This window comes from Ambystoma mexicanum, chromosome 8 (genome assembly GCF_040938575.1).
Source record: "Ambystoma mexicanum isolate Mex_15411 chromosome 8, UKY_AmexF1_1, whole genome shotgun sequence".
NCBI classification, from domain to species: domain Eukaryota; kingdom Metazoa; phylum Chordata; class Amphibia; order Caudata; family Ambystomatidae; genus Ambystoma; species Ambystoma mexicanum.
Genome location: NC_090929.1, coordinates 1,474,402,157 through 1,474,416,888, shown reverse-complemented (window position 1 = coordinate 1,474,416,888; position 14,732 = coordinate 1,474,402,157). Strand labels below are relative to the sequence as shown.

General features: G+C 46.8%; 1 protein-coding gene across 3 annotated transcripts in view; it reads left to right on the top strand.

The window, feature by feature from the left end:
• The window catches only part of LSR (lipolysis stimulated lipoprotein receptor), a 624,987-nt gene that overhangs the window by 561,557 nt on the left and 48,698 nt on the right, over nucleotides 1-14,732 (top strand). For all 3 annotated transcript variants that reach the window (XM_069611646.1, XM_069611644.1, XM_069611645.1), the window contains one exon: nucleotides 6,014-6,669. In XM_069611646.1, coding sequence (XP_069467747.1) covers nucleotides 6,014-6,669 — 656 coding nt within the window. The remainder of the gene's footprint in view (nucleotides 1-6,013; nucleotides 6,670-14,732) is intronic.

The window sequence follows — 14,732 nt, the reverse complement described above, 5'->3', positions numbered from 1 at the left end:
TAGCTGCCCTCCTGGAAGAGATCAGAAGTATGAAGGTGGACAGTGGGGGGGAGAGTGGACAAGATCACCCACAGAATCAACAAGATGGAGAAACATAACCACTCCTCCCTGGAGGAGTAAATCCTCCTGAAGATGGATAACCTAGATAATCGCAAGAGGCGCAATAACCTCTGGTAATTTGGAGTAGCAGAGATAGAGGGGAGACCGAGAGACTTGCGATCGCCTTATTCGCCATCACCAAACTCATCTTTGATAATGACGTCATCGACGAGGTCAAGATTGAGAGGATGCACAGGGTGCAGTGGGTGGCCCCAGATACGTTCTTGTTCGCTTTCACAATTATAGCGACAGACTCCAAATTCTGGAACAGGCCAGGAAGAAGGGCTCAATGTATGGTTTAGCAAGGGTGACGGTCTTCCAGGACCTGTCCTCCCTCACCCTTTTGAAGCAGAGGCTCTGTGCTCCCCTCACCAGGTGGCTGAATGAAATGGGAATCGGATACAGGTTGGGGGGGGGTTCCTTTTTCCATATAGTTTGAAGCAGAGGGAAGCAAATAGACTCACTATGGAAAAGGAGATTAAGAGGGCCATGAGTGACTCGATTGGAGAAGAGACCCTGCACACCTAAAGCGGACGGAGGCCGGACGGGGAACAGTGGCAAACACAGGGATCAAGGAGAAGGCATATTATGGGCTTGCGGAAGTTCAGGATGCTGAACACTCCCCCGGCTGAGGGGACTTGACACATGTGAAGGCATGGGGCTATGGGCTGGCGGAGTAATGGATAAAGAATGTCTTAATGAACTTGGACCTATGGGCTCGGGTAGGCCTTCTTGTTCCCCACTATGGGTGGGGGCATCCTACTTTATGGTTTTTTGAGTGGGTAGTTGGATTTCTGGTTTTATTCAATAAGGGGGGAGACTACTAAGTAATTTTAAGGGGGGCATTTGGTGTGAAGTGGTGCAGGTTAGGGGTGCTCAATAACACAAGGTGTGGAAAGAAGGGGCCCTTTCCGGGCGGGGAGTGGAGAATCCCATAGGTGGTTAGGTCTTCACCTGGTCGTGTCAACAGAGAGAGGCCGGAGGCGCAGGGGTTGTTGTGTTTGGGGGGGGGGGCCCACCTGGTACCGGCTGTTCCAGCAGTAGATGGGTTTGGGTAGGGTTCAGGCTTATGCACCAAGGTCCCAGAGGTGGAGTGAAAGGTTCCCTTGTAGGGATAAAGTGACCATGTCGGTGGGTAATAGTTCCGGGGGCGGACACCTACGAGTACGCACCCTGAAAGTTAAATGTTTGCTTTCACCCACCAAATGATGCATGATAGCAAGGGAGTTCCGAAAGGCGGAATTGGACATTGTGTTCCTCCAGGAAACAAGGTACTCCAAGGGGGAGGAAAAGTGTTCCAGGTGGACGATTAGGCTGAGAATTCTGGGGCTCAGGTTCCCTGAGAAAGGCAGGGGTGGGTATTATGGTAACGAAGGATCTTAGAACGGAAGTCACTAAGGTCTGGTCAGATGTGGAGGGGAGAGCTCTATTGGTCTTGGGGGACATTAGACAGATGAGGTTTAAGTTTGCCACGGTGTAGGCTCCCAACCAGGGACAGTTAGGATTTTTGAATGACACATTGGCAAAAATGTTGGTAGAAAGCACTGGCATCTGATCACAGGGGGGTGGGGGGGAGGATTTTAATACATGTGCTTATCCGGACTTGGATAGGCAGAGGGAAAGGGCACGGGATCCTCCGGGCCCTGGACACTGAGTTCCATGATTCACTGGGAGAGTGGGGGTTGATGGACATACGGCGCCCCCTTCACCCAATGACAAGGGCTTACACGTTTACTCTCCACTGCATGGGACTTGCACAAGGATTGATTGCCTCTACATCTCAAGAGACATGTGGGAAGAAGCACGGGGTTCGGCGATCATTCCGATCTTGTGGTCTGACAATGACATGGTGACGGTAGACGTACAGTGGAGGGGTCTATCCCCCAAAGGGTCCAACTGTAGATAGTAACAGCTCAGTTTGGAAGGACCCAGTGTTCCTTTCAGAAATCAACAAGGAAATAGTGGAATACTTCAAGGTTAATGATGATGGGGAGGTCGACCTAAGAATCATTTGGGAGGCAGGTAAGGCCACTTGGAGAGGGATCCTAATTCGGGGAAGGTGCCCCCCAAAAAGGGGGAAAGGGCAGTAATTGAGCAGAGACTGAGGGAAGAGATAAGACACTTGGACGCAAAAGCACACGACCCCGTTGGGAGTCGGTAGGAGTGCATACAGGAGGCAAGAGGTAAGAGGGAGGCAGGGACTGAGACTCTTGGAAGAGGGGAAAGTCATCCGTAGCCTACTCCTTCCTGAAATAAAATTTCCATGAGAAAGGGATAAAGCAGATTCCCTACTGGGAATGAGGGGGTCAGCGTGCAGCTATATGGGTTTCTGAAATCAAAGGAAGTGACCGGGCACCGGGTCTAACAGGGGAGGGAATTTCAGAGGCTTTTGCAGCCTTTTACGAGAAATTCTATCCCCCAGAGTTTTCCCCCGAAGCACAGGATATTGACGCCTATCTGGGCCCATTAACCTGCCCAAACTCTCAGAGGAAGAATCCTCCGCATTGGAGGCTCCTATAACGGAGAAGGAAGTAATAAAGGCGGTGGCAAGGTTACACTTGGGGAAAGCACGGGGGAAGATGGCTTCACTGCGGCGTTTTATAAAACATTTCTCCCCGCTTTACTCCCCTTCTTGACCAAGTTGTTCAATTACATACTCTATTCGGGCAGGGCCCCGGAATCCTTCTCCTGCGCTCTTATCACAGTGATTCCCAAAGAGGGTAGAGATCGGAGGTACGGCCAGTTTCTCTCCTTAAAACAGATGCCAAGTTGTATACCAGGGTGAAAGTCACGAGACTGGAAGGGCATATGCTGAGATTGATTCATTCGGACCAAGTGGGGTTCATTAAGGGGCTGCAGGGGGCGGACACAATGAGGAAGACACTACATCTCATACATGCATCCCAGTATATGAGGGGGGGGACCAATGCTTCTTTCAATAGACGCAGAGATGGCCTTTGATCGGGTAGAGTGGGGCCCTTGTTAGCTTTGGGAAAAGGCTCCTTCGTGTAGTCCTCACAGTATACTCCTCCCCTAAGGCCTCAGGCACGGTGAACGGAGGGTTCTTGTGGTGGTTTGCGCTTGGGAGGGGTACCAGGCAGGGGTGTCCCCTTTTTCCTACACTGTATGCTATGTCGATAGAACCCCTTCCCAGAGGATCAGGTATGACCCAGGGGTGGTGGGTGGCAGGCATTAAAATGGGAGGGGTGGACTGTAAGATAGCCTTATACGCAGACAATATGCTGCTACATTTGAGCGAACCTCTGGTCTCTGTACCGACGGCACTCCGACTGATCAAGCATTATGATTCTATGGCCGGACTGAAAATGAATAGAGCAAAGTCGATTCTTTTTCCCTTGGACACGGGAGGGTCAGGGATATTGAGAGGTTCACCCCACTTGGGCTGGAGGTTAATGTGACCATGATATGGTACCTAGGCATTAATAGCACTAGGGATTTGGAGGGCTTATTTGATGCCAATTTTCCCCTGCTTAAGTTGCAAATACATGCGGATTTTGCAAAATGGCAAAAGCTTACAATCTCATGGTTGGGTAGTCTCCACGCACTGAAAATGGTGGTCCTCCCGAGGATACTCTACTTACTCCAAATGCTACCAATACGCATTCTGGAGTTTTTTTTCTGGGAGATACAGGGGGCACTTCAGAGGTTCCTCTGGCAGGAGAAAAAGGCCAGAATCACTAGGACTACTCTTATGTTGCCAACGGAGAAGGGAGGGGTTGGCCAAACCGGTGTGCGGCTCTATTACGAGGCAGCCCAGCTTAGAATTCTGATTCCCCACCTGAGGTCGCAGGTAGACCAACAATGGGTGTTAATGGATCATTTTCACCTGAGCCTGGCCACGGTTGGGGAATGACTGGGAGTACCCAGGAATAAATTGCCAAAGAGAATCTGCGAGCACCTCATTCTGGGCACAATATGGGATTTCTGGAGAAAGGGGGCGGACATGAAGGGGGTCACTACGTGGCTGTCGCCCTTGGGTCACCTCTGGGTACCGGGAGTTGGAGACACCATACCCAACCACGGAAGATCTCAGGAATGGTTTGAGGCCGGCCTAGAGAGGATAGGGCAGCTTTTCAGGGGGTCTTTTGTCAACATTGCGGACCTTAGAGGCCCTGGGCATGGTTAAGCTCTGTGTTCCTGTTCTTGCAGCTAAAAGGGGCCCTCATGGAGCCGAAAGTCAGGGACAAGACTGGTAGGGAGCTCACCCCGTTTGAGAAATTATTGGACAGGAGCACAGCAATGAGGGGGCTAATTTCAGCCTTGTATGGGGCCTTGATTGGGGTGGGAGGTGGGACCACAGAGAATTGAGAGGGCAGTGGGAAAGAGACCTAGGGTTCGAAGTTGACGAGACTCTGGAACCGGCTTTGTAGGGGTTTACCAGGACCTCATTATCTTGCCAGTATAGGCAGCACACTATTAAGCTCCTCCATTGGTGGCAGTTTGACCCGGTCAGACTGTCAAAGATGTTCCCTGATACCAGTCCCATGTGCTGGAGGGGTTGTGAAGTAAGAGCCGATTATCGGCATATGTGGTGGGCTTGTCCCAAGGATACAGGTGTTCTCAGACAAGGTCCTTGGATGGATTAGAGAGCTAGAAGGTGTACCCAGAGATAAAGAGCCCCTTCTGGCTTTGTTTGGGATGGAGGTGGTGGACGAGGAATATTCCAGGCTTCCAAAAATGGCGGCATCCTTATTGCTGGCCACCAGGGCATGCATTGCCACCAAATGGAAAAACGAACACACACCAAGGAGTGAGTGATCCAATGTGGCCAAGAGCATTTACACAATGGAGAGAATCACTGCGGGGATCCACTGAGGGTCAGGGCCGATGGAGATGGAGTGGTACCCCTTAATTGTCAGATATGTGAATTCAGATCCGCAGACGGGATAGAATGAGGTTGAACTCTCCAGGGAAGGGGTCAAGGTGTGGAGGGGAAGAAATTGGGGGTAGGGGGAATGGAGGAGTGTCGGTGCGGTTCAGGGGGTGACTTTGGAGTAATGGAGGCGGGTGTAACGGGGGGGGGGCTAAAAGTGGACTGTAAATTGGACAAGGGCCTTGGAACCTGAACCTTTGAGGAATACGCTGTATCAAGGGAAAGGGGGATGGAGTGGGGGGTGGGGGGAGTGGTGGTGGTGGCGGCGTAGGAGGAGGGGGAGTTAGCAGCGGTTTTCCAGTTGTTTTCTTTTGAAGCATTAATGATCCTCTGAAAAATAAAACCAAATGTGAAAAGGAGTTTTCTGGATAGAACGATTATGATGGATGGCAATATAGATTAAATGACCACCAGATTTCAGACTTATTGCAATAAGAATCTGAAGACGCTCTGCAGACACTGATGCTATGCCACGTCATGTACCAGAAAAATGTTCCCAGCAAGAAGTACTGTCGTAGACCCCAACCTCTACCTGCTGTTGACTTGCAGTGCACCTGGGCGGCCTGTGCATGGGAGATCAGCACAACCTGACCAGCATTCAAGTCTGTGGCACACACTGCAGTGGGCCAGAACCTTAACTGAAGTATCCATTAGAGCTGTAGCTTTGCTATCTGCCCAGACTTTAGACTGCCATTCGGAACAAATGCCTCATCCTTTCTGGTAATGGGAGCAGATGGTATGTTTTACTGAGAGTGTTCTGTCCAGGCAGTAATGGGTTAAATTAGCATTAGCATTTTGGAATCTAGCAATCTTATGCTAACTGGGTATACTAGAAACTGGCTCAACTATGAAGAATGTAAACGGTCAATGATTTGCAAGATATGTTCAATTATGCATACAACAAAGAGTGAATAGCTAGTGATTATTCATGGCATTCCAACTGATTCTTGTTAAGACAAGAAAGGATTTGCCCATGTCATATGGCTACTTAATTTAATAAAATGTTCTTTGCTTCTGCAGCAACTGCCATGAGCGAGATTAGCTCTTTGCACGAGGAAGATCAGAGGAATGCTTTAAGAAATGGCCTAGGTCGCCTCCGAAACCAAGCAATGACGCCTATCCGGGACGTAGAAGAAGAAAGTCTTTTAAGCATTGAAACTCGTCGTACCCAGCCTCTCAGACAAGATTATGCACAAGATCGCTACCGCGGTGAAGGTAACTATGAAAGGCGTCCACGTGCTCACTCTATGGATAATCTGGATAATCTTGACCGTCGGAATTATGATCAACCCAGAGATCAGCGGTTCAATGGGCAGAATAGAGGGAGACGTTACTCTGATGAGGAAAATAATTATGATTACAGACGACCCCGAGACTATTCTCCCGAGTCACGCACTGATTACTATGGAGGAAGGAGAAGTCGAAGTAGAGATGATTTAAGAGATTTAGATCGCTCCCGAAATAATCATGGCGACTATGATGATCACTTCCTTGAAGATGTCTTGCGTAAAAAGCAACAGAAGGCAGGAAATCGGGATGCAGCGGAAACCGCAAGCAACTCAACATCACGTTCTGGTGCAAGGAGAAACGATGATGATTTTCCACCACCACCTCCTCCTTATACTGAAACAGAGTCGCTGTCGTCCAGAGGCAAACAAGAAAAGAAATTTAAGAAGGTAAGACTATTAAATCACGCACATTAACAGCAGCATTTAAACTGAATTGTGTGTTTGTACTATATAATCAACAAATAATTAAAATGATCATTGATGGACGTTAGTATCAATCGTTTTTAAGTGAATCTGAATTGCATGGTACTCCCTAACCTTTGTCATGCATTTTCTGTATGAGTTTAAGTGCATTTGTATAACTGTTATGTCATTTTTATAGAATTGCCACCATTTGGCTTGACTCTTGCACAGAAAAATAGGCACATATGCAGTCAAAATGGCCAATTAAAGTAGCCAGTTGTCTGTGCTAATAAGGAGGCCAAACAAAATGTTCTTTGCTCCCAAGGGAAGAGTTGGCATAGTGTAAAGGTGTGCACTGAAACTCTGACATCGTTCACTTTCTTAGGTATTTGAGTTTGATTCCACTAGCATTGTAAATGCTCAGGAATACTATTTAGATGATGGTCTTGGTTTCGTAGTGGATCTGTAGCCTGAAATGTAATGTAAAATACTGACTAAACCTTTAGTATTGCTTATGATTGCGTTTACTCAATCGTCCTCCAAGAACCGTAGGCTCATGCACCTTCTTGCTAGGGATTATTCTCAGTTATGTGCCAATTCCCTTAAACCTTAAAGACCCCCAGCTCTTTTGCTGGACTTTAAGACTTTGCAATTTTTACCCTGGAGTGAGTGAACCCTTTCTCTCTCGTGTTTTGACCTGATTTGGATTATGTGTTTCCTTTGATTTTGGAGTCTGACAGACTCCATAGGCATCTACTTTTTGTATGGTGGTGCACAGCACCTTGAGTGCAGTGTCGCAGAGCAATCCTTTAGATTTCTCATAAGGTTTAAATGCCATTTCTTGTGAGAACTACTGTTCCCAAGAATAGTAAAGTGAAATTGACTTTACTTACCTTTTCTCTTTGTAGGTCCAGCACACACCATTGGATGTGGAGTGCTGGGGGCGGTCACTTAGTAGTCCCTTTTCCTACATACTTGTGTAACATTTTTTGTTACCCTCGCTAATTTAAATGGCTGGTGGCAGTGGTTTAATTTTCCTACCATTATGCTTTTCTACCACAGGCTGGATCCTCAGCTGCAGTATAGCACCCATGGGTGACCATTTTGTCAAAAATGACCCAGTCTTTTTATTTTATTTTTTCTCACCATTTTCTGTTTGTGAGGTCTTTCTTGAGTTTTACTCTGCGCTCCAAACCAGATTTGAGCCCTTTGTTCGTTTTGCCTTTGGCTGGCTTCAGCACTGAAACCCGCCTCTGTCTCCAGTGTGTCTGGAAGGGCAGGAAGTGAGGTGCCCAAAACTCCCCTGCCCTTCGTCTCTAGGGAAACCTGAATGTACCCAGTCCTGATTGGGTGGCTAGCTGTCCTTCCAGGACAGCCACCTTGCTGTTGCGAGTGACAGCTAAGCTGTGTATGAATGGGAGAAACCTGCTTAAAAGACTAGGGTTTTGGGATTGGTGACAGTCGACCACTTGGAAGAACAACCCGAATAAAACTGTGAGCGAAGCTTGCTGCATCCTCCTGGACCGTTGAACTGCCCGGTGAAACCCTGCTGCTGTGCTGAAACTCCTTTTTCTAATCAACAAGAGAAGCTCCGTAAGGGACGACTTCTTCCATTGGTTTAGTGGGACCAACTAACCCTGAGACAAGTTCCACTCAAAGACCTTCCCCAACTGGCTGTACCTTGCTGCTGCAGGAACCGAGTACCAGGGGTCGAGGAATCCGTAGTCAAGTGCAATGTCTGTAAGCTGACCAAAAGCTCCAGGAAGCTGCTCTGGACCCTACGGAAGCAGGACGACCAGAGCTAGAGTCGCCTCACCAGAGTGCAGGAAGCCCAACCGGTGTCCAAGATCCACAGTGGTTCTATTTACCGAGCGATGAAACCGTGAAGTGCCACTGATCCGAAAAGAGCCCCTAGACCGCCGACGCTGGCCCAGGAACACCAGATCTGCATCGCTGCAACCTGGCAGAAGCCAGCTGGACCCTCTTGTAACCAAAGGTACTTTTCTGACTTGGGGTACTTACCTCATTGTCTGTAGCTTGCTCTTCTCAGTTGAGACTTGGAGTAGCTGATTTACTAGAGTTGATTTCAGCTCTACCCTTCACAAGTGTAACAGCCTGTGACCCTACAGTGATTTTTCTTCAGCAAACTCTCTAACTTTGTGCAAGACTTTTACTATCAAAGAAGTGCCTCAGCTCCATAGACCTTGCTTCAATTGACTTTGGCTGTCCTGTCTCCCTACAGACTCTTCTGTTCCATTTGACTTTGGTATTTACTGTCCCTCGTAGGTGATGCATTGGTTTTAAACTAATATTGCTGGGAAAGGTTTTTATCTAGACTTCATTGGAAGATTTAAAGTGCTCGCATGCTCTGAGAACCTGTTTAACCTTTTTCCTTCCTTTTTAACCTTTCCCTTCTACAAACCTCAGAATTTACAAAGTGTACTTGTGATTTATAAATGCAATTACTGTCCTAGTTAGTGAAGTCACCTCAGGGCGTAGGAAGTGTGTAAGAAGCATCTTTAAAGAGCATCTACTATCTTTGTGTGCATTCTAAACAAGTATTTTGAAGTATATATTGATTGCTACATACATTGCCCTTTTTAAAGAATGCTTATTTAAAAACTATAGTTAAATTAATTATTACATAAACCTTGAGTGTAAGTTTTACTTGGCTACTTGTATTGGTGATTTCATTGCTACAGCTCCACAGCTCACATTTTACCCCTCTTGAGATAGGTCTGGGTGCTCAGTCACACTACCAACTTGTGTAGTACAGACCTATACCAATAGGTGGGTTACCTAATATCAAGAGGACCAGGGTTGTGTAGTCTCCCACAGGGTTACTACATCAATCCTTGCCTAACACTCCTGACAGATGCACTGGATATTTGTGGATGAAGAGAAGTGCCAGGTGGCAACCTATACCATAATTTAAGACGGCACCCTTTTTTTGGTAAATTTTACTAGTCGTTTTCTTAGGTGCTAACAGTACCTTGCATCCTGCTTTGTTGCAGTCACCCTACAGAACTCTTTCTGCATAAAGCCTACTCGCAAAAAACAAAGTTTAATTTTATCCATCGTCGATACCAGATTAAAGAAGTTGATGTCTGTAATAGCTTCCCATCTCTGGTGACTGTACATTTTTGGCTCACCTGGGCAGTCACATTGTGGAGACCTTGCATAATCTGTACATAACTCTATACTTTGTCCATCCCTGCGATGTCTCATAAATTAGGTTGAAAAATGCTTGAGTTAGAATATTCTCTACAAAAGAAAGGTTACAGACTGAAGACTCGGCTTCTTAACCCTGTGAAAGTGTAGTACTGGGTCTGTTGAATATGTTGAAGACCAATTTAGTGACACCTCAAATAGCGATGATGGAAATCCATCAGTATGAGATTACTGGATCCGTTTTGCTATTTTGTAACCTTCTCCAGCAAGAAACTTACTGGATTAATGCTATTAAAATGACTTACTTTTTGAGGCTGACCTCAGAATGCTTTTTAAAATCCAAAAGTAAAAAAATAGAATGCAGGAGTGCTCAGAGAAGTAGCGCTCTGGCACTTTAAGTTGGAGTCCAGTTGATCTTCATTGCACCCATAATGCACTTTGTGAAAGGCACACGTTATATTGGGCCCTCTGTAAACAAAATAGATGTTGCTTCATTTCAGTGGCCTTCTCTAGTGACCTCTGATTCTATCAACATGTGTCTGATGTATTATCTTTTTATTCATACCCTCTCTGATTATCTTGCAAAATCTAGTCTTCATTGAAATGGAGATATAATACATCTTCTCAGCTGCATGCAATAGTGAACGTGTTTCTGTTAGACATTTAGATTTTCTGAACCTCTGTACAAAGTGTATACCAATTGAAAGTCTTTTTTAAAGTATAGTCAGTTAGTCAAACAACTTTATTCGGCCGAAAAAGGCCATTAAAGTACATCCTAACAATACAGTTATAAAGCTAAAAATACAATTCAAATACATAATTACAGGTCCACAACAAACGATAAACCGCAGGGCGTTATAATTTGCTGCCCCCTTCCTAGAAGCCCCCAAACAGAACTTCTGAGCCAGAAATTGTTTCTCACCAGCCCCCGAACCCTGCCAATTCCCGTAGCGCCTCGGTCTCAATGCAGTCAGGTTTGCCCCTGAAAGGGGACTGTTGCTAGGGGCAACCCCGATGTGACACACAGGGGTAGTGATGGAAAATGCACTAACTGCGATGTCACTTTTCCTTGACCCCTCAGGGACATTGCATTTTTCTAAGACAGCCCTTGCCATGTGGGTATCCCTCCTAACAGTGTCCGTAGATGCTATGGGATTGGACAATCTGGTACATTCCAGCAAAGAGCCCCTGGAGATGAACCCGCATTCCCCCACTGCCCGCAGCCAGTGAAGACATTTATTATGGAGGCTGTCCCTTGGTTCTCTTGTATAGGTCAATTTTGGGACACCATGGAGAAACACCCTAGAGGTGCTGCCATCTTCGCGAGGCTGGAACCCAAACAGAGGCCTACATAGACCAGGGATTATGGTACCAGCCTCCCTCCCCATTGGGCGCAAGTTTCCCTGAGCTCTCCGCATGGGGTTTGTCATTGCTGAAAGTTCAGCCCCTGCATTTAAAGACCCTGTAATCCCAATGGTCTCCCCTCGTTCAGATAGTACTGGGAGAATGATCGCCTCTGGTCCACTCTTGAAAAAAGGGGTAGACCTATTCACAGAGACATGGGGAAGTTCGGGAAGCAAGGGGTTGATTCCCTTGATCATACCAGGATCAGGCCCGCCCCCTGATGAGCACATTCCTCCCCTCCCCATTCCTCCTTCCCCCTTGCCACCCAACACCCCCTTAATCAGGACAAGTAAGAGATTTTTGACCTCAGACAGCTATGAGAGCAAGAAATGACAGGTGCAACATGGCGAATTGGTGAGAGCTAAGGAGGGTGAGAGTGATGGACAATATTCTCCTTTAGTAGTAGCATTAGAGGCCCAGCAGGGGTTCATATGAGGGGGTAGGCTAACACCGGGCAAAAAATGACTCCCATTGCTGGGTGGACAGCTGGGCACATCTCATGTCCAGGCCCAGACCAACCATGCCCACGTCTACAGCATCCAATGTCACATGCGCAGGGGGCGGGGATGGGTGGACCTCAGGAAGGCCCAGTGTCGAATGCAGGATTTGGGTGTCGGGGCCTGGGTCTAGGCCCAGGTGTGGGTGAGTGGGGGCCAATTCCAATTCCAAAAGGGGAGCACAGGGTAAAACAGAGGATTGAGCCAACGTAACAGAACCTCCAATCAACTTTGAGATGCCCGATGAGATCCTCACACCCGGTTGACAGTTTGTTCAAAAAGTCAGTGGTGGCCTCACTATTAAAACCCCCACCGGGAGTAAGCAAGTTGGCAGGGTGTGCAGAACCTTCCAAAGAGGGGCTGGTCAAACTGATTGTTGCGAGAGGAATCAGCCCAGTACCACAAGTCCCAGACGGACCTGTGAACAAACTAGAAATATGGAGAGCTCGTTCTTTGACACTCTTTTCTTTGCAAACAGTGGCCATAGTCTCTCCCTTTCCACAAAGGGTCCCATTCTGTGGGTCGTTGCCCTGCGCGACCCCCGAGATCATACACGGGGACCTCCTACTCGATCATCTTCCTATAATGGGCTTACGATGAGCCACTGGGACTGGGGGGGCATGGAGTTTTGAAAGAAGCGAGGATTGCGATAGGTGATGAGGGGAGAGAGGGGAAGAAATATCTCCTTCTGGGACTCCTGAAGTTGTGCTCCGTAGTGGGCCCACCATCCTGTGACTTATATACTAGGGGACCTTAAGGGTCCACTCCAAGGTTACAAAACGTTGCCAAATCTGGGGGGTTTCCAGGGGCGGGAAGATGGCTCACCACACCCCCAACACTGAGGGCTCACAGCAGTATATGGTAGTATATGGCTCACCTCAAAGTCCAGTCCAGCAGATCAGGCCCCGGCGGGGCCGCCAACACCCCAGCGGGCCGCCAACACCCCGCGCCCTTTCCCCTGCAGGCTTCAAAGTATACATAAATGCTTGAGATAGACTTTTGGATTCCTTCCCAGAACAAGTTACTAAAGAATGTATCCTATAAGGAGTTCTCCGCTTTCAAGCTTGCACAGAAAGTCTCTTATCCGCTGTGAGGAACGTACCCCCATTAGAGAGAAAATATGTACAGGCAATCCCTGTAAATCTGAGTATATGCTGGCGCAATGTAGGATGGTTGAAATATTTTAAAATAAATCTAAAAAATAGCATCCTGTTGAGCGTTATGGCATTTCTCTTGCTGGTGATGCAGGAATGGCCTGCCCTTCCTCGTATAGTTGTCTGGGGCCATAAAACATTCAAAAGATGCAACCTCTGATGCAGAGGGAACCCACTTGTGGCACATTGAGGACCTTGCTGACTTTTTTTGTTAGCAATAAAACATTCATGCTTGTAGGACCATTGCACCAATCTCCTCCACCTTGTTAGTGGCAATAGTCACTACGGAGACTACAACATCTCATTAGTTAGGGCATTATCATGTGACCCCCCACCCCCCCAGTGACAAAAATCAAAAATCCTCTGGCAATGTGGCCAAATGCAAGCGCATCAACAGCCAAGCATCCAGTGCAGCCTGGGGATCTGCCTGATATAGTGGATGATATTTCCACATGTCTGAAACACGTAAAATCCCTGCTCCCAATCAGATCTCCATTTCTTTCCGAAGAACCTATTACTATGTTTTTTTTTTGTGTGAATATTTTAAAGAATATGCGCCCTACCACCTGCCAAATGCACATTTTATCTTCCAAAATAGTTTTACACCATCTGGACACCTTTGCAACGTTTTTAACTCATTTTATAAAATAATTTATGCAATGAAGTGCCAGACTCACCGAAAAATGTGGCGCTCACCACGTTGCTAAAGAAATCTAACCTTGACCCTACAGTATTCTCTAATTATAGGCCAATCACTAATGCTCCCTTTTTATTAAAGATAGTCGACAAGATTGCTGCCATTCAATTCCAACAATACATCGAGAGATATAACATTCTTAATCACCATCAGTCCGGCTTTAGATGACCTGACCTTTAGTTGGACCTGCAAACAGAAATGTTACACATAGCGGACGATGGCATAGCCGGCTTGCTGATGCTTTTAGATCTCTCTGCAGCGTTGCACCTTGTCGACCACTCCAAATTCCTAGAATGTATTGAGGAAAGTGGAAACTGCTCCTCTAATTCTGATAAATGGTTACGATTGTTCCTGAGTAACAGGAAATCCAAAATGACTTGGCAAAATGATTTCCCCGAATCTAAACAGATCACCTGCAGTGTTCCGCAAGGAGCCTGCTTGTCACCCGCTCTTTTTAATGTATTTTGAAGATCCTAATGTGACCTACTTGAGTCCTTGGAACTGTACTTCATGAACTACGCTGACGATACTCAGCTTTTATTTATACTAAGTGTAGACTACGAAAAGGAAATGGAATTGATCATGTCTACTTACCAAAAAATCTATATCTGGATGACGGGAACAGACTTTGTTTAAATGGCCAAAAGACAACTCCTTATTTTTGGCTCTGACAAAGCTAGAAATAAACTTGGAGTGGATTATGAAAAATGGTACATTGACCCGCATGTAATCCACACAGTCAACAGTCAAAACACTGGGGGTTACCATTGAGCCAACACTTAAAGCTGATGCTCATGTCGCAATTGTGACAAGGAACATCCACTATTATTTTAGACTAATTTGCCAAATAAAACTGTTTCAACAGCCAACTGTACCACATAGGTAAGAGCCCTGGTAGTGTCAAGATTATATTATTGCAATGTGCTACTAGGCTGCGCAAGTAAACCATGTATCAAGAGATTACAGATCTTGCAGAACGATGCCGTGCGGACGGTAAGGGGTGTGGCCAAACACAAGCACATCGCACAACACAGAGCCCCTACAATGGCTTCCTGTGGAAGCTAGAATGGAGTTCAAAATTAATGTTCTGATGCACCTAGCTATCTTAAAACATGTATTTCTGTA